At 49.6% G+C, this 26,285-nt stretch overlaps 1 protein-coding gene across 1 annotated transcript in view; it reads left to right on the top strand.

Annotated features, from left to right (window-relative positions):
• The window catches only part of TRIP4 (thyroid hormone receptor interactor 4), a 47,228-nt gene that overhangs the window by 7,573 nt on the left and 13,370 nt on the right, over positions 1 to 26,285 (top strand). Inside the window, exons 4-11 of the mRNA XM_048519652.1 lie at positions 671 to 895; positions 3,298 to 3,376; positions 3,975 to 4,104; positions 6,333 to 6,548; positions 11,904 to 12,027; positions 13,151 to 13,332; positions 16,663 to 16,787; positions 20,392 to 20,483. Of these exons, the coding sequence (XP_048375609.1) occupies positions 671 to 895; positions 3,298 to 3,376; positions 3,975 to 4,104; positions 6,333 to 6,548; positions 11,904 to 12,027; positions 13,151 to 13,332; positions 16,663 to 16,787; positions 20,392 to 20,483 (1,173 nt within the window). The remainder of the gene's footprint in view (positions 1 to 670; positions 896 to 3,297; positions 3,377 to 3,974; positions 4,105 to 6,332; positions 6,549 to 11,903; positions 12,028 to 13,150; positions 13,333 to 16,662; positions 16,788 to 20,391; positions 20,484 to 26,285) is intronic.

The following is a 26,285-nucleotide window of genomic DNA, read 5'->3' as shown; positions in this document are numbered from 1 at the left end:
GAGGTGGCACTCGGAGCCCTCTCTGTGGGCACGCGCACACAGAGTTCGTCATGTGGGGAGCGGAAAAATCACCCCCCCCCACACACACACATCTAGGCTGGTCTGGGCCACTGAGCATGACAGGCCTGGTGCCTGTGCTCTGGGTGGCTGCTGCCCGAGGGTGGGGGGGGGGCGCAGAGGAGACAGAGATGCTAGAGAGGCACAGAGCGGTGCGCGCGGGACTTGCTGGAGGCTAGAGCAGGCTGGCCCCTGCTCGAGCGGGTGGGGCAGAGGAAGAGGGAGCCAAACGTTTTTTTCTAAACTAAAACCTCAGCATTCAGGTTAAATTGCCGGGTTGGCACTTTGAGATAAATAAGCGGGGTTTGGGTTGCAATTTCGGCACTCGGTCTCAAAAAGGTTCGCCATCACTGAGATAGGATTAGCTTGGGGCTATTCAAGGCAGGGCAGGTAGAAGGTAACATATTCCCTCATTTGTTGAAACACCTTCAGTACAAATACCAATGACTGGAGCATCTGATGGGGGGGACCGCTCTGTATTTCTTTTTTTGCCTTTATAGAATCATCCATGACCGCTACGTGACCAGCCCAAATGGTGAATTCCAGTTCAGCCGTTTCCTCTTCCAGCAGTTCCTTGAAATGTTTTTTGTTTTGTTTTTCTGTGACGAGTTAGGCCCAAGAGATGAACAGCAGCGGCAACACTTCCTCCAAGAAGAAGGCCAAATACGTCAACTTGTACACGAAGGAAGGGCAAGACAAACTGGCTGTCATGCTCCCCGGGCGCCACCCCTGCGAGTGTCTGGCCCAGAAGCACAAACTCCTCAACAACTGCCTGACGTGCGGGCGCATCGTCTGCGAACAAGAGGGCTCCGGTCCCTGCTTGTTCTGTGGCACTCTGGTACGTAACCGCCTTCCGTTGGTGTCTTCCCTTTGCGTAGCTGTAGCTGGTTCTGTGTGGGGCTGGTTTTGTTCAGCAGCTTCTCACTGCTTGGGGGTAGGAGCAAAATTTATCATCTGTCCCAAGGCAAGCTGTTAATCAGGCAAGTTGCCTGTGCTTATCATAGGAATATATCTTGAATATAAGCCTGGACTTATTCTCCCGGTATGCAGGGGTTTTTCCCCACTTGGAAAGCATTTGTGAAGATGTCTTATCCCAAGAGGCCTTGCAAAGAGAAGCAACCGATAAAGACCAGACCTTTGGCTGGTCTCTGGGGCCCCTTCCGCACACGCAGAATAATGCGTTTTCAAACCACTTTCACAACTGTTTACAAGTGGATTTTGCCATTCCGCACAGCTTCAAAGAGCACTGAAAGCAGTTTGAAAGTGCATTATTCTGCATGTGCGGAATGAGCCAGGATCTCTTTCTAACAGTGACGATCCTTAACAGAATTACAGCCAGTGGTGGGATCCAAACATTTTAATAACAGGTTCCGATGGTGGTGGGATTCAAACAGTGGCGCCGCCGCACACACGCACCTGCAGTCCCTATTGGGCAGGGAGGTTGCTTTAGTAACTCCTTCTCGGCACTCAGAAAAAAATTAGTAACCACTTCTAGAGAAGTGGTGAGAACTGGTTGGATCCCACCTCTGGTTACAGCCTTTAAATCGGTTGAAGTCGCAAGGCTTAAAAGGGCCTGACTGTGTTTAGGACTGCACTGTCAGTGAACAGTTTTTTAAAAAAATCATTTTTAATTGATAGTTTGGATTTGTATATTTACATACAGTTTGCAACCTTTTGTTACATCCGTAATATCCTTTTACCCTGTTTTACCCTCCCTCAACCCCCCCCCCCCCCCAGTTCCGTCTTTTTCTCTTCAGCAGTGGCGTAGGAGGTTAAGAGCTCGTGTATCTAATCTGGAGGAACCGGGTTTGATTCCCAGCTCTGCCGCCTGAGCTGTGGAGGCTGATCTGGGGAATTCAGATTAGCCTGTACACTCCCACACACGTCAGCTGGGTGACCTTGGGCTAGTCACAGCTTCTTGGAGCTCTCTCAGCCCCACCTACCTCACAGGGTGTTTGTTGTGAGGGGGGAAGGGCAGGGAGATTGTCAGCCCCTTTGAGTCTCCTGCAGGAGAGAAAGGGGGGGATATAAATCCAAACTCCTCTTCTTCTCTTCTTCAAATGTGCAGCGGCAGGTTCATTCTTTCAAACTCTTCTTTTCCACTTATCTTCTGTAATTCCAACTTCAGTCAGCCAATCTGTAAATTCCGTCCAAATCGTCAGCATGTCCATTTGTTTATCCTGCCATATCTGGTTTCTTGCCATTATTCCAAAGATTTCTAGTTGTACTTGCTTCCATACATATTCCAACCATTTCTGTATAGTCCATATATTTTTATCTTTCCATCCTAATGCTATTAGAGCATGGACGGCTCTTATCATTAATTTAAATAGTATCCTCTGTCTCTGTTCTATTTCTTTATTGTCCATTGTACCTAGGAGTAATGAGTCTATATTTATCCTTATTTTTACGTTTACATATTTTCCTATATACGGCAAGACGTATTTCCATAATCTTTTAACCTCTTCGCATTCTAACCACATGTGTAAATATATTGCATTTTTATCGTCAGTGAACAGTTCTTCTTTGTGTAGCCCTGGAAATGTGCCTCTGGTCCTTGACCTCTTTGTCAATTATGCATATTGATAAAAGCAATGAGAATACATTCATTGGGAGGAGCCACAGCTCGGTACACAAGCTGCCTTGACCCATGAAGAAAGGCAGGATGTAAACATTTTAGCAAATACATAAGCATTTACCTTGCATGTAGAAGGGTCCAGGTTGTCTCTGGTTGTCCAGCGATGAGGCGGGAGAAGACCTGTGAGAGACACCATCCAGAGAACCTCTGCCAGTCAGCTTAAGATTTGGTTCATTTGGGTTTCCCAGCATGGCTCTCCTGGGTCCTGTGATAGCTGGTGACATCTTTCCTGACACCTGCCAAGTGCTTTTAGAAAGTAGGCAGGGCCAGGTGGGGCTTTGGCCAAGCCATACTTCTGATTTGGCCTTTGGAGATTTGACGGGCGGTGCAGACTTTGAAAAAACATTGCTTGGACATCTGCTGGCACCGCAGCACTGATTGACTGGAGGTAAGCTGCAGCAACCATTTTGTGATTGGCTCCGCCTCCTGAAGCAGCCATTTTGAAGCTGTGTCAGAAGTCCAAAGGTGCCTGTTGGCTCAAAAAGGTTGGGAACCCTCAGGGTAGCAGTAGGCCGGTGGTACCCGGCTGTGCGTGATGAGAAGCGCCTCCTGGTTGTTCAGCGGCTGCTTCTGAGACCCACGTTCTTTCTTCTCTTTCTCAGGTGTGCACAAAAGAGGAACAGGACATCCTGCAGCGCGACTCCAACAAGAGCCAGAAGCTTCTGAAGAAACTCCTTGGAGGTCAGAACCTTCCCAGGGGGGAGGGAGGATTCCCAGGGCACCTCTTAAAGGTTTCAAGGGATGCATGCAGGTTAACGGCTGTCTAAGCGGAGTGCCCAAAGTATCCAGTTTGCGAGGCTGTTACCCCCTTCGTCTCCCATCCCTTCCACTGCAGCCTCCTGACTTGCATGACATGTCGGGCTTCAGTTCCCCCTTTGCTCTGGCACCTGCCAGGTGACCTTGGACCAGTCATGTCCTCTGAGAGCCAGCATGGTGTTGTGGTGAAGAGCAGGTGGATTCTAATCTGGAGAACCGGGATTGATTCCCCACTCCTCCACCTGAGTGGCGGAGGCTTATCTGGTGACCCAGATGTGTTTCCGCACTCCTACACATTCCTGCTGGGTGACCTTGGGCTAGTCACAGTTCTCTCCAAACTCTCTCAGCCCCCCCTACCTCCCAAGGTGTCTGTTGTGGGGAGGGGAAGGGAAAGGAGCTTGTAGGCCACCTTGAGTCTCCTTGCAGGAGAGAAAGGTGGGGTATAAATCCAAACTCTTCTTCTTCTTGCTCATCACAATGGTTGTGAGATTAATTTGCGTTATTTTGCCTATTTGCGTTCCAGGCTCTGAGAGTTCCGGGAAGGTGGAAGTCAGCAGCAGGGACTTACTCCCCCGTCAAGAGGCCCGGCTCAAGGCCGGGCTGGAGGGGGCTGTGAAACACAAGGACAAATTGCTGGAGTTTGACAAAACAAGGTACGAAGTGCGGCTGTCCAGATAACCATAGGCTCCTTGTGGTGAAGGAAGCCACATGTGCAGTTTCCACTGCTGGCCACCAAGCCTTGCTTGGTACTTCCTGTTTAATGCTGGCATCTTTTGGTTTCCTGCTTAGCAGGTTTCTTTCGAAGGAAGTCCTGAAGAACGTTTCCTGAGGCTTTGGCAGAAGGGGGGCCAGTCGCTTGCTGCTAGAGTCTGCTCTGGCTGGACTTGCCTGATGGCAGGACGGCTCTGGTATTGGAGGCACGCACTCCTTGGCTACCCGAAACCGGAAACCTACCAACCACTAGCTTTGCATTGAGCCCACGGTCCATTGTCTGACCTTTGTTTTCAGACACAGATGTTTGAGTGCAACCTCTTCTGAGCTCATACAGCGGATAGAGGATAGATGATAGAGCAGTGGTGGCGAACCTTTGGCACTCCAGATGTTATGGACCACAATTCCCATCAGCCCCTTCCAGCATGGCCAATTGGCCATGCTGGAAGGGGCTGATGGGAATTGTAGTCCATAACATCTGGAGTGCCAAAGGTTCGCCACCACGGCGATAGAGCCATGGTGGCGAACCTTTGGCACTCCAGATGTTATGGACTACAATTCCCATCAGCCCCTTCCAGTTAATTGGCCATGCTGGAAGGGGCTGATGGGAATTGTAGTCCATAACATCTGGAGTGCCAAAGGTTCGCCACCACTGTGATAGAGGATAGATGATAGAGCAGTGATGGTGAACCTTTTCGAGACCGAGTGCCCAAATTGCACCCCAAAACCCACTTATTTATCGCAAAGTGTCAACGCGGCAATTTAACCAGAATAACCTCCTCGAGCAGGGGCCAGCCTGCTGTAGCCTCCAGCAAGTCCCACATGTGCCTCTCTAACATCTCTGCTGCCTCTGCCCCTCCCCTCTCCGGGCAGCCACCTGGAACACAGGCACCAGGCCTGCCAGCCGAGCCCTCCCTGCTCTCTGAGGTGCATGCACATCAAGTCCAGCGGCCCAGGCCAGCCTAAATGTCTGTGGGGGGGGTAATTTCCCCCACATGACGAACTCTGTGCTCGCGTGCCCACAGAGAGGGCTCTGAATGCCACCTCTGGCACCCGTGCCATAGGTTTGCCACCACTGTGGTAGAGGATAGATGATAGAGGATAGCTGTGTTAGTGTGATTGTGTTCTGCATAATTGTTTTAAATGTTTATGTAGATATATCTGTGGGGAGGGGAGTATGTGTGTTTATATTTTTATTTATTTGTTTGATTTTCGACTTGTATCCTGCCCTCCCCGACAGGACTTGGGGTGGCAAACAACAACAATCATAAGCAGCAACAAACATCTTTAATCCTAGCATCGCAAATAAGCAACATAAATAAACATTGATAATCCTAGCATCACAAATAAGCAATATGAATAAACGACAGATGGCGACTCCGCTTTTCTGTACCCAGAACTTCAAAAAAATATAAAGTCCCAAGACTGAAACCCCCTGAACAATTTACAGCAGCATTACTACAGCGTTAGTACGACCTAGCCTAGCGCCTAACCTAAAAATACAACATCCAATCCCTAAACTAAGCCTGATACATAAATCAATTTATACCTAACAGTAGCTCTACAAAAAGCTACAGGCAATACAACAACTCGCTACCTAAAAATACTAATATCATAACGGGAGGAAACCCATACAATCTAACCTATCTAGCACTTACCTCCCCATTATATAGAATAAACAACACCTGTATGTGTGTGTGTGTATACATATACATGTGTGTATACACACACATTTTGTTTTGATCTTTGCTGCTTTGGGTGAAAGACAGCAGACAAAGGTTTGAAATAAATGGTGGGGAATGTGGTAAGACGTCCTAGAGCAGTGGTGGTGAACCTTTGGCACTCCAGATGTTATGGACTACAATTCCCATCAGCCCCTGCCAGCATGGCCAATTGGCCATGCTGGCAGGGGCTGATGGGAATTGTAGTCCATAACATCTGGAGTGCCAAAGGTTCGCCACCACGGTCCTACAGAGCCTTTACTGCACCGGTGTCAAACTCACAGCCCTCCAGATGTTATGGACTACAGTTACCGCTGGCAGGGGATGATGGAAACTGTCATCCATAACATCTGGAAGGCCGCGAGTTTGACACCTATGCTTTACTGATACCTTTCTCCCAGGCAGGCTACCTTGTGACCACCTCCTATTTTCTTCGGTTTCATTGGCAGCGTGCGCCGGACTCATGTGATCGATGACGAGTCGGACTATTTTGCGGGGGACTCCAACCAGTGGCTGTCCAAGCAGGAGCGGGAGGCCCTGGAGAAGAGGGAAAGGGAGCTGCGGGAGCTGCGGCACGCCTCCCGGCTCTCCAGGAAAGTCACCCTCGACTTTGCCGGCCGGCAGATCCTGGAGGAGCAAGACAGCTTGGCGGAATATCACAGCAAGTGAGGACTAAGCTCTTGAGAACGTCTCTAAGGCCTCCTTTCTGTCAATGCAGGGTGATCACAACGTCAAAACAAGCAATATTTATTTTTTTTATTTCCTTCTTTTATTCCTCTCTTTTATTCCCCATGCCTACATTCCTGCTGGGTGACCTTGGGCTAGTCACAGTTCTCTTCGAACTCTTTCAGCCTCACCTACTTCACAAGGGTTCTGTTGTGGGGAGAGGAAGGGAAAGGAGCTCGTCAGCCACCTTGAGTCCCCTTACAGGAGGGAAAGGTGGGGTATCAATCCAAACCACACTGGCTGCTAAGGCTCTGAGCTGGCATCTTTTCCCTGCCCCTCCATTAGAACCCTGCCCCTCCATTAGAACGCACAGCAATGGGGCTTCCGAACATCCAATTTACTCTTAGTATTTACGGCCTGTTCCCTGCTCCTTTCTCTTCTGTGAGAGCGCAGTCGATTGCACAGGCAGCACAAACGAGGTGGGGGAAAAAGGGACAGGAACAGATGCTACTCCCAAGAGCCCGTTTGCTGCATCTGGTCCTGGTGATAAATGCAAGAGCCTGAAGTGAGGGAAAACAGTGTGGAGCCGCGGCGACCAAGCAGAGCAGTCTGGTGCATCCTAAAGACCGTAGAAGGTTCTGTTTTTCTCAGCGGTGTGCGTATTTCCACAGATCGCGTTCAAGTCTGTGGTGTCATCAGTGAGGACTGTGTGTCCGAAAGGCACCCATTGGCTATTCCTAAGGTGGTTTCCTTGGCTGTCATTCCCTTAAGGGCATGAGAACAAAGGGATTGTTTTGCTGGATTGGGTCCTGTGTTTTGTTTTCAATACCAACCAATAAGATGTCCCTGCCAAGGGCGACAGGATTGTGCAATGTAGCCAATCCCTTTCTGGTCCCAACTTATGGTAATTGGAGAAATTACTGTATCAAGGCCATGTAAATTCTATGGTGGATGGCAGGTTAGATTTGCTTAGTTTCATATATTCTCATTTGGTTCTGATTTAACTCTTCCTATTGGGAGCCAGTGTGGTGTAGTGGCTAAGAGCAAGTGGATTCTAATCTGGAGAACTGGGTTTGATTCCCCGCACCTTGACCTGAGTGACGGAGGCTTATCTGGTGAACCAGATGTGTTTCCACACTCCTACATTCCTGCTGGGCTAGTCACAGTTCTTCGGAGCTCTCTCAGCCCCGCCTACCTCACAAGGTGTCTGTTGTGGGGAGAAGAAGGGAAAGGAGCTTGTCAGCCAGCTTGAGTCTCCTTTCAGGAGTGAAAGGTGGGGTATGAATCCAAACCAGTGGCGTTTCTGCCTAGGGACAGGGGGTACCCTATGTCCCCGGGCGCCCCCCATTTGGTCACGTGGGGGGGCGCCACCATTTCAGGGTCGTTTGTGTGATTTTTAAATTTTTAGTGCTTTTCACGTTTTGGCCTGCAGGGGGCGCATTTTTAAGGCTAGCAACACCAAATTTTCAGGGTATCATCCAGAGACTGTCCTGATGATACCACCCAGGTTTGGTGATGTTTGGTTCAGGGAAAGCAAAGTTATGGACCCCCAAAGAGGGTGCCCCCATCCCCATTATTTTCAATGGGAGCTAACAGTAGATGGGGGCTACCCATTTGAGGGACCATTACTTTGCTCCCCCTGAACCTAACTTCACCAAACTTGGCTGGCATCATGAGAATAGTTAACAGATGATACCCTGAAATTTTGGTGTCACTAGCTTTAAAAATACACCTCTTACAGGCACCCCAAGAAAGTTGCCCAAGATTCTTTGTTTTGCAGTGACTTTGCTCCATTGTAGCCAATGGGGAATTTCTGAGTGTGTAGGCAGGCTGCACATTTTTGAAGACAGAGGCACCAGACTTTCAAGGTGGCTCAGGAGGCCCTCCTGGTAATAGCATCCAGGCATAGAGACCTTTGCTTCTGAGGGTTCAATTTTATGGGCCCCCAAAAGGCTTATTTTGTTTCCATTCTCCAGATGGCTCTGTGGTAGAGGTTTCAATGGGAGGCACTGTGGTAGGGGTCTTGCTCTGGGTGGGGGCATTTCCTGCAGGGCTGCTGGTGTGAGTTTCCTGAAAGGAACCAACCAAATTTGCTAAAATGCTGTGGGCACCAAGTTGAAGGTGAACCTGATGCCCACAGCATTCAGCCATCCCAGGCAAACTTTAGTGCCCCCACTCAGAGCAAGACCACTACCACATTGCCACCTGTTGAAACCTCTACCACAGCGCCAGCTGGGCATAACAGAAAGCCCCATTGAAGTCTATGGTGGGAAAAATAATGTTTCCCACCATAGAACTTGCTGAAGAGCCTGGCAGATTCTGGGGAATTTCTGAGTGTGTAGCACTGACCACACATTTTTTTTAAGATAGAGAGCCAGACGTTCAAGGTGGCTCCAAGAGGCCTTGGGTAATAGCATCCAAGCTTGGTGACCTTTGCTTCTGAGTAAGGGCGAGGTTGAGAGAGTTCTGGAGAGAACTCAGCTCGCAGGCTTCATGGGCAGGAGCATGGAACCAAAATAAGCCTTTTGGGGCCCATAAGAATTGAACCCTCAGAAGCAAAGGTCTCTATGCCTGGATGCTTTTACCAGGAGGGCTTCCTGGAGCCACCTTGAAAGTCTGGTGCCTCTATCTTCCAGAAATGTGCAGCCTGCCTCCAGTGAAATTCCCCATTGGCTACAATGGAGTAAAGTCACTGCAAAACAAAGAATCTTGGGCAACTTTCTTGGGGTGCCTGTAAGGGGTGTATTTTTTAAAGCTAGTGACACCAAAATTTCAGGGTATCATCTGTTAACTATTCTTATGATGCCACCCAGGGGGAGCAAAGTTATGGTCCCTCAAATGGGTAGCCCCCATCTACTGTTAGCTCCCATTGAAAACAATGGGGATGGGGGCATTCCATTTGGGCGTCCATAACTTTGCTTCCCCTGAACCAAACATCACCAAACTTGGGTGGTATCATCAGGGCAGTCTCTGGATGATACCCTGAAATCATGGTGCTGTTAGCTTTAAAAATGCCCTCCCTGCAGGCCAAAAAAACACCAAAAATACCCCACCCAAAGCCCAAATACCTTGCATTCACATTTGTTCATATTTGGGCAGGACATAATTGGACACTTTTTGTCCAAATGTGCCCAAATTTGCCCAGATTCTGGCTGAATCTGGTATTTGTTTCATCTAAATCTCCAACCCTCAAAAGTGATGTTTGTTTCAGGGGTGGGGGAGGAATCCACCCCCAAACAGCATCACTTTCAATTTTGTTTTAACCGGAGACCCCAGATTCTCCCTTTAAGGTGGATTTAAAAGAAGAATCTGAGCTCCCTAGTTTAAGCACCATTGAAAGTAATGCTGTTTGGGGGTGGATTCCTCTGGAGGTGTTTTGTGAGAGATGATGCTGACATTTGTTTGGTAAACGTTTTGCTGGGGGTGGTTTGTGAGAGGTTTACATGCTTAATACCCACTTGCACTGGCTTGGAGTTGTTTCTCAGGCTAACAACCTACCTCATAGGGTTGTTGTGATTAGGAAATTAGGAAAAGAGTTGGTGGGGAGAGAGCCATGTATGTTTTGCTGGGAGTGGGAGGTGTTTTGTGAGCTGGTGCAAAAAATAATTGTTTGTTCATGGTGGGGGAGGGTGGCTGCCCATTCGCCCGGCGAGGGGGGCACCAAACTCAGGTTTTGTCCCCGGGCTCCAGTTTGCCTAGGTTCGCCCCTGATCCAAACTCTTCTCCTTCTTCTATTGGAATGTGGTCAGTCTGTATTTCATTGCATAGAATTTCCAAACTCCGCCCGATCACGTCCTCTTGTCTACTTATCCTGGTTTCTGCCTCGTCCCTGCAAGATTTAACCCTAAGGTTTCCATGTGGGTTTTTTTAAGGGGGGGGGGGGGCACCCAGTAGTGGGATTCAGCCGGTTCTCACCACTTCGGCAGAACTGGTTGTTAAAATGGTGCTTGTAAACAACCAGTTGTTAAATTGTCTGAATCCCACCACCGGAACCGGTTGTTAAATTAGTTGAACCACACCACTGGGGGCACCCTTTCAAGGCAACAGTAGTTCAATGTCTTGTCGAAGGCTTTCACGGCCGGAATCACTGGGATGCTGTGTGGTTTCCGGACTGTATGGCCGTGTTGAACATGCTGCTAGAACACGGCCATACAGCCCGGAAACCACACAGCACCCCAACAGTAGTTCTTTTCTGTGCACACATCAATGCAAGCTTTGACGAATCCTAGCAGCCACGGAGCCTAGAAATTTCATCTGGTGGCTGACAATTTTTTGTGGTCCCAATAATTAGAAAATATGGCCCTACTGAACACTGAAATATGAGCCTGGCTCTGAAATCTTTGACTGTAGAAGCCAGCTCAGAACAAAAATGATCCAGACCATCATCGGCGGCCAGCAGGTCTTCAAGTCGCCTGGGAAGAATCATCCGGAAACCACACAGCACCCCAACAGTAGTTCTTTTCTGTGCACACATCAATGCAAGCTTTGACGAATCCTAGCAGCCACGGAGCCTAGAAATTTCATCTGGTGGCTGACAATTTTTTGTGGTCCCAATAATTAGAAAATATGGCCCTACTGAACACTGAAATATGAGCCTGGCTCTGAAATCTTTGACTGTAGAAGCCAGCTCAGAACAAAAATGATCCAGACCATCATCGGCGGCCAGCAGGTCTTCAAGTCGCCTGGGAAGAATCATCCGGAAACCACACAGCACCCCAACAGTAGTTCTTTTCTGTGCACACATCAATGCAAGCTTTGACGAATCCTAGCAGCCACGGAGCCTAGAAATTTCATCTGGTGGCTGACAATTTTTTGTGGTCCCAATAATTAGAAAATATGGCCCTACTGAACACTGAAATATGAGCCTGGCTCTGAAATCTTTGACTGTAGAAGCCAGCTCAGAACAAAAATGATCCAGACCATCATCGGCGGCCAGCAGGTCTTCGAGTCGCCTGGGAAGAATCATCCGGTTTACTGGCCCTGTCATCACGGCGGCCACTTCCTTCAAAAACGCTGCATTGCCTGCATGCACAGGCAAAGTCCAGCCTTGCCTATACCGTAGTTTCCACTTTCCACTTATTGAGGGGGCCCCCGGGAAGAGGAAAGTTGGGGGGATGCAGAGGTGGGATCCTACCATTCTCACTTCTCTAGAAGTGGTTACTAATTTTTTGCGAGCGCCGAGAAGGGGTTACTAAAGCAACCTCCCTGCCCAACAGGGACTGGAGGTGCGTGTGTGCGGTGGCGCCACTGTTTGAATCCCACCACCATCGGAACCTGTTATTAAAATTTTTGGATCCCACAACTGGGGGGGGATGGTTTGCCGGGAATGTGAAATGGGTTGTTGGTCCTTGCAGGTTGGATGAAACAATCGAAGCTCTTCACAGCGGCACCTTGACGGAGAGGACGCGGAGCTCCGAAGGGGAGCCTGGCAAATCTGGAGTCCTGGTGAATCCAAACCTTCTCCAGCCGGCCCCCGTGGTCAGTATTCCCCCCCCCCTCTTTTCAGAACTTGCCCCTCCCGACTGAAACGTGCTTCCTGTTCAGGCTGTTGGGCTGGCTCCCTTCGGCTTCTCCTGAGGGGGTCATCTAAGAACGATGGAGATCAAGGGTGCTTCTGAATGGGTTTCCCTGAGGGTGAGAGCAGCCACTGGGTCTGTTTCTCGCTAAACCTAATTGGCTTGCCCTGAGGCCATTCCGCCCCACCCTATGAGTTTTTCCACCTTCTGCTGTACTGGCGTGCCACTGGGCTATGTCAGCGGTCTGCAACTTGCGGCTCTCCAGATGTTCATGGACTACAATTCCCATCAGCCCCTGCCATCTGGAGAGCCGCAGGTTGCAGACCCCTGGGCTATGTCACTATGTGAAGAGCGTGTGGATTCTAATCTGGAGAACCGGGATTGATTCCCCACTCCTCCACCTGAGTGGCGGAGGCTTGTTTGATGAGCCAGATGTGTTTCCGCACTCCTACATCCCTGTTGGGTGACCTTGGGCTGGTCACAGTTCTCTCAGAACTCTCTCTGCCTTATCTACCTCACAAGGAGCAGCAGTGGCATAGTGGTTAAGAGCGGGTGCATTCTAATCTGTAGGAACCAGGTTTGATTCCCCAATCTGCCGCCTGAGCTGTGGAGGCTTATCTGGGGAATTCAGATTAGCCTGTGCACTCCCACACATGCCAGCTGGGTGACCTTGGGCTAGTCACAGCTTTCCAGAGCTCTCTCAGCCCCACCTACCTCACAGGGTGTTTGTTGTGAGGGGGGAAGGGCAAGGAGATTGTCAGCCCCTTTGAGTCTCCTACAGGTGACAAAGCGGGGATATAAATCAAAACTCTTCTTTTTGTGGGGAGAGGAAGGGAAAGGAGCTTGTAAGCCACCTTGAGTCTCCTTACAGGACAGAAAGGTGGGATATAAATCCAAACTCTTTCTCTTTCTTTCTATGAACCAAAGAATGACAGTAACTCCACACCAAAGAATCGCAGAGGCCATCCCTCCGTGTCAGTTTTTGCCATTCTCGTTAAACAGAGAAGGGTTGAGCCTTCTGTTGGCGTGCCCGTGTGGCTTTTTGAATGTGTAATTTGTTTGTTTGTTTGTTTACTGTGCTGAAGTGGGTGGAACAGACTGGCTTGCTCAACCACAGGAAACCTGGCCCGGAAACCAGGAGTGAGGCCAACTCAGAAAGGAGCCGCTTGCGGATCCAGGATCGAGAGATCCAGGAAATCTCAGATGGCGGCCAGTGTCTGAGCATGCATCAGCCTTGGGCCTCGTTGCTGGTCAAAGGGATCAAACGGTAAGCAGGGACCTAGAAATAGAGCACTGGACATGCTTGGGGGGGGCGGGGGGGTTGAATTCTGAGCCTGTGCTGAAGGGATCCATTCCTTCCTAGGGAGTGCCAATATTCTTTTCTGCTTAGTAGAGCCAGGGTTTGCCAGGAGTCCTTCCGATGAATTTCTCTCCACCTGTGTAGTCCTGGTCTGAGCGGCCTCCATTTGGGGCATTTTCGGGGGTAAGGTTAGCAGCACGCATGTCCTCGGCAGTGCTGTCCATCTGCTGTTTCTTTGGTCTTCCACGTGGGCGGTGGCCTCCAGGGTCAAAGTTCAGGGCCATTTTTGCAACAGGAGTCTCCTCCAGTCGCATCCTGTGCCCATCCCACCGGAGCCGTGCTTCCCTCATTTTCTTTGTTGTTGGCCTCAATCCAAGTCTGTGTCGTACGTCTTCGTTTGTAACAAGAGTCAGGCCAAGCGTCCATCAGGCTAGCTCAGGGGTCTGCAACCTGCGGCTCTCCAGATGTTCATGGACTACAAATCCCATCAGCCCCTGCCAGCATGGCCAATTGGTCGTGCTGGCAGGGGCTGATGGGATTTGTAGTCCATGAACATCTGGAGAGCCGCAGGTTGCAGACCCCTGGGCTAGCCTGATCTTATTTAATCTTGGAAACTATATGGGAGTCAACCCCGGTTAGCAATTAGATGGGAGACCACTGAGGAATTCCAGGGTGGCTCCCCGAGGAAAGCAATGGCAAACTACCCCTCAACGTGTCTTGAGGAAAGCAATGGCAAACTACCCGTCAATGTGTCTTGAGGAAAGCAGTGGCAAACTACCCCTCAACGTGTCTTGAGGAACGCAATGGCAAACTACCTCTCAACATGTCTTGAGGAACGCAATGGCAAACTACTTGAGGAAAAGCAATGGCAAACCGGCCCTCAACGTTCCTGAGGAAAGCAATGGCAAACTACCCTGAGGAAAAGCAATGGCAAACTACCCCTCAATGCGTCTTGCCTTCTTTCACAGAGGAATATTATAATCTCTTTCCAGTGCTCATTTGGTCCGGTGGTTGCCGGTTTCCAGGCCTTGAGAATAAAAATCTTGAAAACAAGAATGAACAGTAGAGGGCGCTGTTTTCCTCTATTCTTAGCTGGAAAGGCAAATGTCTTGGAATACATGGGGCCCCACGCATCAGGCTGGAACGAACGTCTCTGTGTTTTACTGGCTGTGTAGTCCAAGATGTCCGACTTTAGATCAGACGGCTGACTTGTCCAGCACTCCTGTAAAACCAAAGGAATCTTCTTGTGTCCCGTGAACAGATTTATCACAGTCTTGGTTTGGTGGGTCGCTGTTCACTGTGTCAAGCGCGCGGAAAGGGAATTTTCAACCTGCAAGATTTTTGAACAGAGGAGGAGGAGGGGAGAGAATTGTGAACAGCGTAGGCTAAAGGAGCCGAGTTTGTGATGTTCAGAAGCACGCAGGGAGGCACTGAGGCCATTCATAGCCGGGGTTAACGTGGCAATAACAGAGACCACGTGGGGATTTAATACCTGCAGAGAGAGAGCATTGCCAGACTTATCCCATCGAACAGAAGAAGAAGAAGAAGAGTTTGGAGTTATATCCCCCTATGCAGTGGCGTAGGAGGTTAAGAGCTCGTGTATCTAATCTGGAGGAACCGAGTTTGATTCCCAGGTCTGCCGCCTGAGCTGTGGAGGCTTATCTGGGGAATTCAGATTAGCCTGTACACCCCCACACACGCCAGCTGGGTGACCTTGGGCTAGTCACAGCTTCTCGAGCTCTCTCAGCCCCACCTACCTCACAGGGTGTTTGTTGTGAGGGGGGAAGGGCAAGGAGATTGTAAGCCCCTTTGAGCCTCCTACAGGAGAGAAAGGGGGGATAGAAATACAAACTCTTCTTCTTCTTCTCTTCTTTCTCTCCTGTAAGTAGACTCAAAGGGGCTTACAATCTCCTCTCCTCTCCCTTCCCCCACCCCCACTACAAACACCCTGTGAGGTGGGTGGGGCTGAGAGAGCTCCGAAGAACCGTGACTAGCCCAAGGTCACCCAGCTGGCATGTGTTGGGAGTGCACAAGCTAATCTGGTTCCCCAGATAAGCCTCCACAGCTCAAGTGGCAGAGCGGGGACTCAAACCTGGTTCTCCAGATTAGAGTTCCCCTGCCCTTAACCACTACACCACGCTGGCCCTCAATTTTTGTGGTGTGGGTGACACGAATAGGCCCTCCTGTAGTTAGGGCTGTCCAGATGTCAGCCTCAGTTTTTTAAAAAACCAAAATTGAGGTCCAGTCCAGTGGAGGTTGCCAGCCCTGGCCCAGGGAGGTCTTAGCTCAGCCTTGAAGTTGACCTGGAGGTCTTGTGCCAGATGCCACATCTTGGCCAAAGTGCCCTCGCACAGTTGTGGGACGAGCACTCAGGCTTTTGCCGTTGGGAACTATTGTGAGGAAAAGTCAGAAGCGTGCTTTTCTCGGCCACCGTCTCGGGGGCTGCAGCAGGGGCGGGCGTGTCTCGGTTCTTCCAAAGCTTTCTTGGTTTGCAGATTAAGCACTGGCTGTCGCTCCAGCGTGGTGTAGTGGTTAAGAGCAGGCACACTCTAATCTGGAGAACCAGGTTTGAGTCCCCATTCTGCCACTTGAGCTGGGGAGGCTTATCTGGGAAACCAGCTTAGCCTGTGCATTCCAACACATGCCAGCTGGGTGACCTTAGGTTAGTCACAGTTCTTTGGAGCACTCTCAGCCCCACCCACCTCACAGGGTGTTTGCTGTGGCCGGGGGGGAGGGGGGGGGAGATTGTAAGCCCCTTTGAGTCTCCTTCAGGAGAGAAAGGGGGGATATAAATCCAAACTCTTCTTCTTCTTTAGGAGCAGCAGTGGTGTAGGAGGTTAAGAGCTCGTGTATCTAATCTGGAGGAACCGGGTTTGATTCCCCGCTCTGCCTCCTGAGCTGTGGAGGCTTATCTGGGGAATTCAGATTAGCCTGTGCACTCCCACACACGCCAGCTGGGTGACCTTGGGCTAGTCACAGCTTCTCGGAGTGCTCTCAGCCCCACCTACCTCACAGGGTGTTTGTTGTGAGGGGGGAAGGGCAAGGAGATTGTAAGCCCCTTTGAGTCTCCTGCAGGAGAGAAAGGGGGGGGGATATAAATCCAAACTCTTCTTCTTCTTTAAGTTAGAGGAATGTTCCTTCATCCGGAGTAGACTTCACTCTTGGTAGAGTGGCACTTGGCTTCCACAAAACATACGGCTTGGACACGGGCATTGCAGTTGAAACGTTCTCCTGAACCTTGGGCCGTGAGCTGAACTTTGTTTACTGACTTTCTCCCATCCTCCTTTCTCCCTCTAGGGTAGAAGGCAGGACTTGGTACACGGCCCTCCGGGGCCGGCTGTGGATCGCCGCTACAGCCAAAAGACCTTCCCCTCAGGAGATCTCAGAAGTGGAGACCAGCTACAAAATATTGCTTCAGAAAGGTGAGCCCTGCTTCCAGCCTTTGGGCTCCAGGTCCCTTTACCTGAGTTGAGCTTTTGCTAAGAGTCGGGGGTGGAGTGGAAGGGATGAAAGAGCTTTCTGGGTTGAACTGTGAATGGAGAGACCAGTCTCTGGAAGCGATTACTGCAAATTTGTCACGATTTGTGGACTAGAACCCATTTCATCGCACACGTGTAGTAAAGCCCTTGCTTTAAAGACCTGGCTACGTGGGAGGTTATGAAGGGACAAAAGGAAGTTGTACGCAATGGGGTCAAAGGGTCATACAAAGCAGGAAGTGCTGGATGTGGCTGCAGCTGACCTTCACGGTTGCTCTTTGGGAAAGTATGGTTACAATTCAACTCAAGGGTTTCTCCCCCTTCTGAACGAGGAGGGCTTTCTGTTCCTCTCTGCCCTGCTGCACTTCTGCAATACTTCAGTGCTGCTGGACAGCTGTTATCGGCGGGAAAGCAGCAAAGGCGGGATTCTTCCGGTTGGATTTCTGAATTTCTGGGAAACACGCACTGTGCATTCTGGCTATTAAAACCGTTATCTTGATCTGCTGTTCGAAGGTGGTTGGTCTTTTTGAGTCTCAAAACATCAAATCATGAACCTAAAAGAAATACAAAGTGTGTTTAGTATGTTTGTTTACAGGGTGTTGGTGTATTTATTCACTTTAGCCTTTTCTTTTCTTTTTATAATTTTTTTATTGTATCATTTATTTATTATTTATTCTTTCGATTTATAAACCGCCCCATCCCCTAGGGGCTCTGGGCGGTGTACAGCATCCACAGATACACAATCAATTAAAAGTCAGTACAGACAGTATAATACTAAATCCATTAAAATCTATTTAAAACAGCGGTTAATATAACAGTAACAAATATCCTATCATCTAATTCATTAAGATCACCCCAACAAAAGAAAGAGGGAGGTGCCAGGTTCCTCTCTAAGAGGGTAGTAAAGATGGTAAGGTGCATAGATGGTAAGTGCAGAAAACAAGGGGGGGAGGAGGGAGGGGGCGCCACTCAGCGGCTGGATACTCCAAAGGCCCGGCGGAACAACTCGGTCTTACAGGCCCTGCGGAACTCACCAAGGTCCCGCAGGGCCCGGACAGTTGGAGGAAGAGTGTTCCACCAGGCCGGGGCCAGGGCTGTAAAGGTCCTGGCCCGTGTGGAGGCCAGCCACATCATTGAGGGGCCAGGAACCACCATTTGAATTTTACAGTTTATAATAATGTCCTTCTTCATACATTTTCAAACAATACTTTCCCCCCCCTTTTCTCCCTCTCCCCGTTACATCTTCTTCATAGTTTTATCACACAAACAGCAGTAAGTTCATTCTCTGTAGCCTCTTCTCCCATATTTCTTCGTTGACTCGAGCTTCTTTCATCCAGTCCACGTATATTGTCCGTATCTTCCAAATTTCTTTCACTTTAGCCTTTTCTGTGTTTGGTGCACTACAGTCAATTTCTTTGCATTTCCTTTGGATTTGTAGTCCATGAACATCTGGAGAGCCGCAGGTTGGGTCCATGTATGGTTTATTGGCACTTGAGTCCCATTTGTTTATATGCGTTTTAAGTCTCAGACAGCATCCTTCCAGATGTGATCAGACTGGAAGGTATCCAGGCATAGGTGTCAAACTCGCAGCCCTCCACTGCACAGGTGTCAAACTTGCAGCCCTCCAGATGTTATGGACCACAGTTCCCATCATCCCCTGCCAGCATGATGCTGGCAAGGGATGATGGGAACTGTAGTCCATAACATCTGGAGGGCCGTGAGTTTGGCACCTGTGCAGTAGAGGTTCTGCCCTTAACAGCCTTGTTCAGAGTGCTGATTTTTAAAAACTTTCCACAGACCAAAAGACAAAATCCAAACACACGCATAAAAAAAGATTGTGTAATGCCCTTTGAATAGAACCAAGCAAGCTAACCCCAAACCGTGGTTTGGCATCTGAATTGAGCCACATTGGTTTGCTCTAGCATGGGTTGGGCATAGTAAACTCATCACCGCGTGTTATAGAACAGAACTCCTTGAGAGCTATGTGTTATTTGTAGCCAGCACGGCGTAGTGGTTTAGAGCAGGTCCACTCTAATCTGAAGGAACCGGCCTTGATTCCCCGCTCTGCCACTGGAGCGACGGAGGCTTATCTGGTGAACCAGATTAGCTTGGGCACTCCAACACATGCCAGCTGGGTGACCTTGGGCTAGTCACAGCTCTTTGGAGGTCTCTCAGCTCCTCCCCCCACACCTCACAGGGTGTTCATTGTGGAGGGAGGAGAAGGGAAAGGAGATTGTAAGCCCCTTTGATTGTAAGCCCCTTTGAGTCTTAAGAGCAGCAGTGGCGTAGGAGGTTAAGAGCTCGTGTATCTAATCTGGAGGAACTGGGTTTGATTCCCAGCTCTGCCGCCTGAGCTGTGGAGGCTTCTCTGGGGAATTCAGATTAGCCTGTGCACTCCCACACACGCCAGCTGGGTGACCTTAGGCTAGTCACAGCTTCTCGGAGCTCTCTCAGCCCCACCTACCTCACAGGGTGTTTGTTGTGAGGGGGGAAGGGCAAGGAGATTGTCAGCCCCTTTGAGTCTCCTACAGGAGAGAAAGGGGGGATATAAATCCAAACTCTTCTTCTTCTTCTTCTTCTCCTACAGGAGAGAAAAGGAGGGTGGGTTATAAATCCAAATCCTTCTTCTGTGTAGTAAATGCAATGATTTAGTTCTTACATGCATGACAGTGTCTTCAAACAGACCTGGACTGCTGGAGATGTTTCCTATCCTATCTTGTCTGGTCTTTCAGCCTTGTCTCCCTTGTATTTTTAATTTTTTTTAAAGTTTCCTTTTCATCGCATTTTTTGACCAAAAATGGGAAATCGTGCAAGGACTGAAAGACTAATCGGAACACCCTGTTCGGGTCGCATGAAGTGTGCTCTGAGTAGCGAGGTCTGCTTTGCGCATTCTTCTTTGGGAACTGAATGTAGCAGCAGTGGCGTAGGAGGTTAAGAGCTCGTGTATCTAATCTGGAGGAACCGGGTTTGATTCCCCGCTCTGCCGCCTGAGCTGTGGAGGCTTATCTGTGGAATTCAGATTAGCCTGTGCACTCCCACACACGTCAGCTGGGTGACCTTGGGCTAGTCACAGCTTCTCGGAGCTCTCTCAGCCCCACCCACCTCACAGGGTGTTTATTGTGAGGGGGGAAGGGCAAGGAGATTGTCAGCCCCTTTGAGTCTCCTGCAGGAGAGAAAGGGGGGATATACATCCAAACTCTTCTTCTTCTTGATCTTTCGCTCGGCAGTCTCCTTAACCTGGGGTCGATCCTGCACAAGGCAGAGGTCTGTTAATGAAACGGCTCAGAAAGACTCGGGCCTTCGGGTTGTGCAGCAGAATGGCTATATTGTGGGGGTGAGACGAGAGCTGGGGTGGGGAGAAGTAAACGGTGTGGGTCAGCTCCCTCCCGAGCCAGTATGTGTTTTTGTTCAGCGCCACAACAAGAACAATCGAGGGCGGGCGGGCGGGCGGGAGAGAGCGGAAGGCTAATCCAGACCGTGTGGAGAGCGGCAGGGCCCTGGGGTCGCGCACTAGAGCTTGCCTAATAATTTTCTCCCCCACTTGCTGCAGATTTGGAATTCCCCAAAGATTATCCCTCCGGCTGCCTGCTTGGCTGCGTGGACTTGATTGACTGCTTGTCACAGGAGCAGTTCCGCGAGCAGGTGAGTGGGGAGCAAAAGGCGGCCTGATGTGGGGATCGGACGAGCGGATTTTCACCGCCCTCGGTGTGAATGCGAGTTCCTCCCTTCTTCCAATAGGAAACCAACATTTGCCTGCATTCAGGAGGAAAGGGTAGCGAGGCTCTTCTGCCTGCTTTGACGTCCTCCCCAGTCAGAGGTCCTTTGCCCCGGAAGTGAATGGAACAAAGGGGAACAGGGTTTTGAGAGGGGAAACAGTGGAAGGCCAAGAATGGCCAAGTACAGAGGGCTGATTTCTTTCATTTACTCAAGGACTTTCCAGAGTGCAGTCCCCCAACTCACCCACCCACCCACCCCGGTTTGCGTGGCGTCGTGGTTAAGAGCAGGTGCACTCTAATCTGAGGAACCAGGTTTGATTCCCCACTCTGCCACTTGAGCTGTGGAGGTGTAACCTCTATCTGTGGGTTCTATGGGGCAGAACTTGGAATGAGTTTGCAACAACAAATTTTAAAAACAAAATGGTTTACTTTCTTAACACATAACATATAACATCAACATTTAACATCACATTTCAAGGTCCTGTTCAGGTTGCATTTTCAAGTCCTTCTATTTACAGTCTACTGATACTGCCAAGTCCAATTCTTCTTTGCAAGTGGGTTGGCTCCTGAAGACTCCAAGGGCTTGATGAACAGGATTCAACATGATGAAGGTTTCCAGGAGAACTCTCACCCATTACAAACATAAAAAGAAACCCTGAAACAATAAACTCCAACATTTACAACATAGCAAAAATAAACAACTACCTTCCCAGTAGTTCCCAACAATATTGCAGTTACCTTAACAAGGTGTTAAGGGCTTATACAACCAAGGTCCGAGTCCGGTAGCCTTGTCTCCTCCAACTACATGAGGTCTGCTGCAGCCTCTTGCTGCTTTGAGTCTCCACCCCTTACTGGGTCAACCCATTCTGAGCATGGGGGTTACAGAGGCGCATCTGGTTTTTTTTTTTTTTTTAAAAATAATTTTTATTGTATCGTTTGAATATTACATTTATATTAATGCTTTTTTTCATTTGTTTTCAAACAATACATTTTCCCCTAGAGGCGCATCTGGTAAACCAGATTAGCTTGTGCACTCCAACACATGGGGTTGGTCCTGGTGAAAGGCAGGCAGTGGCAAACCACCTCTCTTTGTCTCCTGCCCTGAAAACCTAACGATGTTGCCGTAGGTCAGCTGCTCCTTGACGTCCCCCCCCCCCCCCCCCAATTCTGGAGAGCCCAAACGTCCAGGGTGCCGGGCCAGCTCCACTCCTGGTTCATGAAATTTGTCCCTCTTTCGCAAAAGGATAATGTTCAATACAGATGAATCTCATAGCTGCGGAAAAGACGGCTGCAATCTAAACAGTTCCAGCCTGAGGAGCTAGAATATGGCTTTAAAAAAAAAAAGAAGGAAGCGAGGCTAATAGCTTAATGCACATCGCTGGAACAGAGCGTCAAATCACAGCTGCTTGACATCTCGCCATTCAGCGGGCAGTTTCTGCCAGAGAAATTGAATGTCACGATCAAACCAGTTGGCTGCGCCTGCCTTCCCTGGTAAAAGGCCGCCTTGTGCTCAGGAAGCCTGTTATGATGCAAATCCCCGTTCGGTACGGCTGCATCTTTCGGCTGGTCCAGGGTAGCCTGTCGGATTCGTGCAGAGCCAGCGTGGGTCCCCCTGCTGCTGTTCGTTGGATTTCTAAAAGGCCTTGGAGTGTCTCCAGCATTCCCGAGGCTAAAAAAAAATTGCATCCTTGCTCTTCCTGAATCTAAAGTGTATCGCTTGGCTTTCCTCGTTTTCGTTTCCACGTTTTGCTGCGTGCGCCAGGTCACAGCAATGTCTCTTTACCGGTTTTTGTGCTTATGTATTCCCGCATTTGTAGGCACATTTGCCTAGCTGCCATTGATCAAGATCAAGATGGCTCTTTAAGTACGGCGCTGCTCAGTTCTTCAGTACCTGAGAGAGCCTGGTGCACGTTCAAAACCCGGCTTTAGTGCCTTTAAAGGGGAACCTAGTAAATTGCCTGTTGCAGGTACCACTGATGTAGAAAGTCCTCCCAAACTTCACATTTTGGTTTCCTCTTCAGTTTAGAAGAAGCGTTTGGATTTATACCCCACCTTTCTCTCCTGTAAGGAGACTCAAGGTGGCCGACAAGCTCCTTTCCCTTCCTCTCCCCACAACAGACACCTTGTGATGTAGGTGGGACTGAGAGAGTTCGGAGAGAACTGTGAGTGGCTCAAGGTCACCCAGCAGGAATGCAAGAGTGCGGAAACGCATCTGGTTCACTAGATAAGCCTCTGTCACTCAGGTGAAGGAGTGGGGAATCAAACCCGGTTCTCCAGATTAGACTCCACCTGCTCTTAACCACCACACCACGCTGGCTCCCAAAGGACGAGGTAGGAGGAGATATGAAAAACCTCTCTCATCCCAAGACCCTGGAGAACCGCTGCCAGTCTATGTCAGTGGCCCTTTCCCCGATGGGCCAAGGTCTAATTTTGTATGAGGCAGCTTCATACGTGTACACGTGCAGACATATCAACTTGAGGGGCGGAAGAGACAGCATTGTATGTCGTCATCCCCCAATGAAATACCAGAACAGTCCTTTTAGCTAAAGCCTGGCCTTACCACAGGCTCAGATGAAACGCACGAGCATGCCAGGGAGTGTTTTGTCAAATTGTCTGTTCGGGGGGGGGGGGGCAGGAGGAGGAGGCTCTTCGCCTGCACCCCAAGGTGCTCTTGGGGGCCAACCTCTGTCATCACAACTGCTAGTCTGCGCCCCGTTCCCTGAAGAGGCTGGTGGCCGTGAGGGAGGGAAGAGGGCGCAAGCGGGAGATGAAAGGGAACCGAAAAAGCCCGGCCGCCGAGATGCTTCCGTGTCGTCTCCCCTTCAAAGCATCCAAAAGCACTTGCCAGCGGGTTCTGTTATCTGCGAGCAGCAGAAAGAACCTCTCAGCAGCCTCGGGGGGGAAGACGTTGCCTGCGTTCCGCAGCTCGGCAAGACTGCGGTTTGTAACCTCAGCAGCGGAGGCAGTTAGCGTGCTCTCTCTCTCTCTCTCTCTCTCTCTTTCTCTCTCACTCTCTGGCTCTCTCTCTCTCTTTTCCCCTTCAGCAAAGCCATTTTGATTACCACATCCATATCTATTAGCAGCTGTGGTTTTACACCATTCCTCCCTTGCCTGGTTCGGGTGAGGCCTCTTAAGCCTAAAGCATTTCATATCAAAGGGTATGACAGTCGGGTCTTGGATCCCCCCCCCCTTTTTAATCCGCAGCCGTCGATGAGCTGCACGCCGGCGAGCGTCTTATTTATTTACCTCCCGCCTTTCTTTAAAATTAAGGCAGCCGGCGAACCGTTTTTTTTTAAAAAGAATCGTAATAGATTAAAATCTAAACAATTCAAAGCTCAAAACATACCCAAACAAACGATGTTGGCAACCCAAACCCAACACTCACATAAAACTGTGTGAAAGGGAGAAGGTGCTAAGCCTTTTTGGAAATTTGTAAGGAAGCTTTAAGGGTTGTATTCAGTTTGCTTTCTCACTCAGTCTAGCCCAGCGATGGTGAACCTTTTCGAGGCCGAGTGCCCAAATTGCAACCCAAAATCCACTTATTTATCGCAAAGTGCCAACACGGTAATTTAACCTGAATACTGAGGTTTTTGGTTGGAAAAAACGGTTGGCTCCAAGGCATGCGTTACTCAGGAGTAAGCTTGGTGGTAGTCGATGGCTTTGCTTTAAAGCAACCGTGCAACTCTTCCAACGGGTGAATCACGACCCTAGGAGGGTTTACTCAGAAGCAAGCCCCATTGCCAGCAACCAAGCTTACTCCCAGGTAAAGGATCGCACTTTAGTTTAACAGTGCTTAACAGGGTTACCTACACTACTTCCCCAAAACTAGGTCTTAGGTTTAATGCTAATAATTGAGCCCAGTGGCCCAGGCCAGCCTAGATGTGGGAGGGGGGGGCACTCTGTTTGCACGTGCCCACAGAGAGGGCTCTGAGTGCCACCTCTGGCACCCGTGCCATAGGTTTGCCATCACTGGTCTAGCCCAATTTCTTTTTTTGGCTACCGCCTGCCCCGGTCCCAAGTGCACTGGTCCATGATCCCCAGCAAAACCTTATTGGGTTGTTCAAGGGAACCTTTCCTTCCTTTCTTTTCACCCGAAGAAAAGGCGGCTGGATCCAACTGTTTGCCCTCCTCTGGAAAACAAATTTCAGACAGTAGAAGCCAATACTTCAGTTTGCAAAACCGAGCAAAGCTTTAACTAAGAGGACACTTCAGAGGTCATCAAGTCAGAAGGGACTCAACAGCATGTAATACTCACACAGGGCCTAATATTGCTTCTGTTTGGATTTCTGCAGCAAAAGAACAAACACATCCCGAGTCACTGTTTTGCCCCTACTAGTTGGATCAACACAGATGGCATTTAGTGTTGCCCTTGTGAATCCTGGAATGCCAGCACTGACCTTGGGGATCTGGCTTCTTGGGGTAGTGGTTGAGAGCAGGTGGGTTCTAATCTGGAGAACCGGGCTTGATTCCCCACTCCGCCACCTGAGTGGCGGAGGCTTATCTGGTGAACCAGTTGTGTTTCCGCACTCCTACATTCCTGCTGGGCCAGTCACAGTTATTCAGAACTCTCTCAGTCCCACCTGCCTCACAAGGTGTCTGTTGTGGGAAGAGGAAGGGAAAGTAGCTTGTAAGCCCCTTTGAGTCTCCTTACAGCAGAGAAAGGTGGGGAATAAATCCAAACTCCTCCTCCTCCTCTCGTTCTTTTCCTCCTCCTTTTTCTTCTCCTCCTCTTCTCCTTTTTCTCCTTCTCTTCTTCATCTCCTTTTCCTCCTCCTCCTCCTCTCCTCCTCCTCCTCTTCTCCTTCTTCTTTGTTTCCAAGTTCTGAAGAGATCAGGCTAGCCTGCCCTATTCAGGCTGGTCTTTGCCTACATGGGGACAATGTCATTTTTATATACAACAAAATGCAGTTTCGTGTGTGTGTGTGTGTATATATATATATATCACTTTTGTGCAGTGCTCTAAAGCACCTTGTGTTTAATCCATTAATCCTCCCACGACAGCATAAAGTAGGTCAGGGTTTATCATATATCTAATAGCAGCTGGTGACGCCTCCCGCGTGGACTGGAAAAAATTAACAAACCTTGCAAGGGTTTACCGAACAACACAAAAAAGCTGTGAGACAAACAGAAGGCTCACAATCAGTCCTCGCAGCCTCCTCTCTGGTATTCCCCATATTGCAGGCGAAGGAGCATCCTGTGAGTTTGAACCATAGAAGTCTCACCTTGGGAGTCGTATGAGTGACGGGTACGAGCAAACTTAGGGTGACGGTTGGATTGAAGAGGTGGTTGTTGAGACCGATGGGGCCAACTGTGCAAAATTTGCTGTGGGCTGAGCCTTGGGATAGCTGTTTTTGGGCAGTTGGGGAGGCCCCGTGGTCTCAGGAGGGGCTGCTGTTGCTTCGGATTGACAGGAAAAATGAAGAAGAGTTTGGATTTATACCCCACCTTTCTCTGCTGTAAGGAGATTCACGGTGGCCTACAAGCTCCTTTCCCTTCCTCTCCCCACAACAGACACCTTGTGAAGTAGGTGGGGCTGAGAGAGTTCTGAAAAACTGTGACAAGCCCAAGGTCATCCAGCAGGAATGTAGGAGCGCAGAAACACATCTGGTTCATCAGATAAACCTCTGCCATTCAGGTGGAGGAGTGGGGAATCAAACCCGGTTCTCCAGATTAGAATCCACCTGCTCTTAAGCACTGCAGTACACTGGCTCTCCAGCATGGGATCATC

This window comes from Sphaerodactylus townsendi, linkage group LG17, assembly GCF_021028975.2.
Source record: "Sphaerodactylus townsendi isolate TG3544 linkage group LG17, MPM_Stown_v2.3, whole genome shotgun sequence".
NCBI lineage: Eukaryota > Metazoa > Chordata > Lepidosauria > Squamata > Sphaerodactylidae > Sphaerodactylus > Sphaerodactylus townsendi.
Note: the sequence above shows the minus strand (reverse complement) of the source record. Positions and strands in the feature narration are given on the sequence as shown.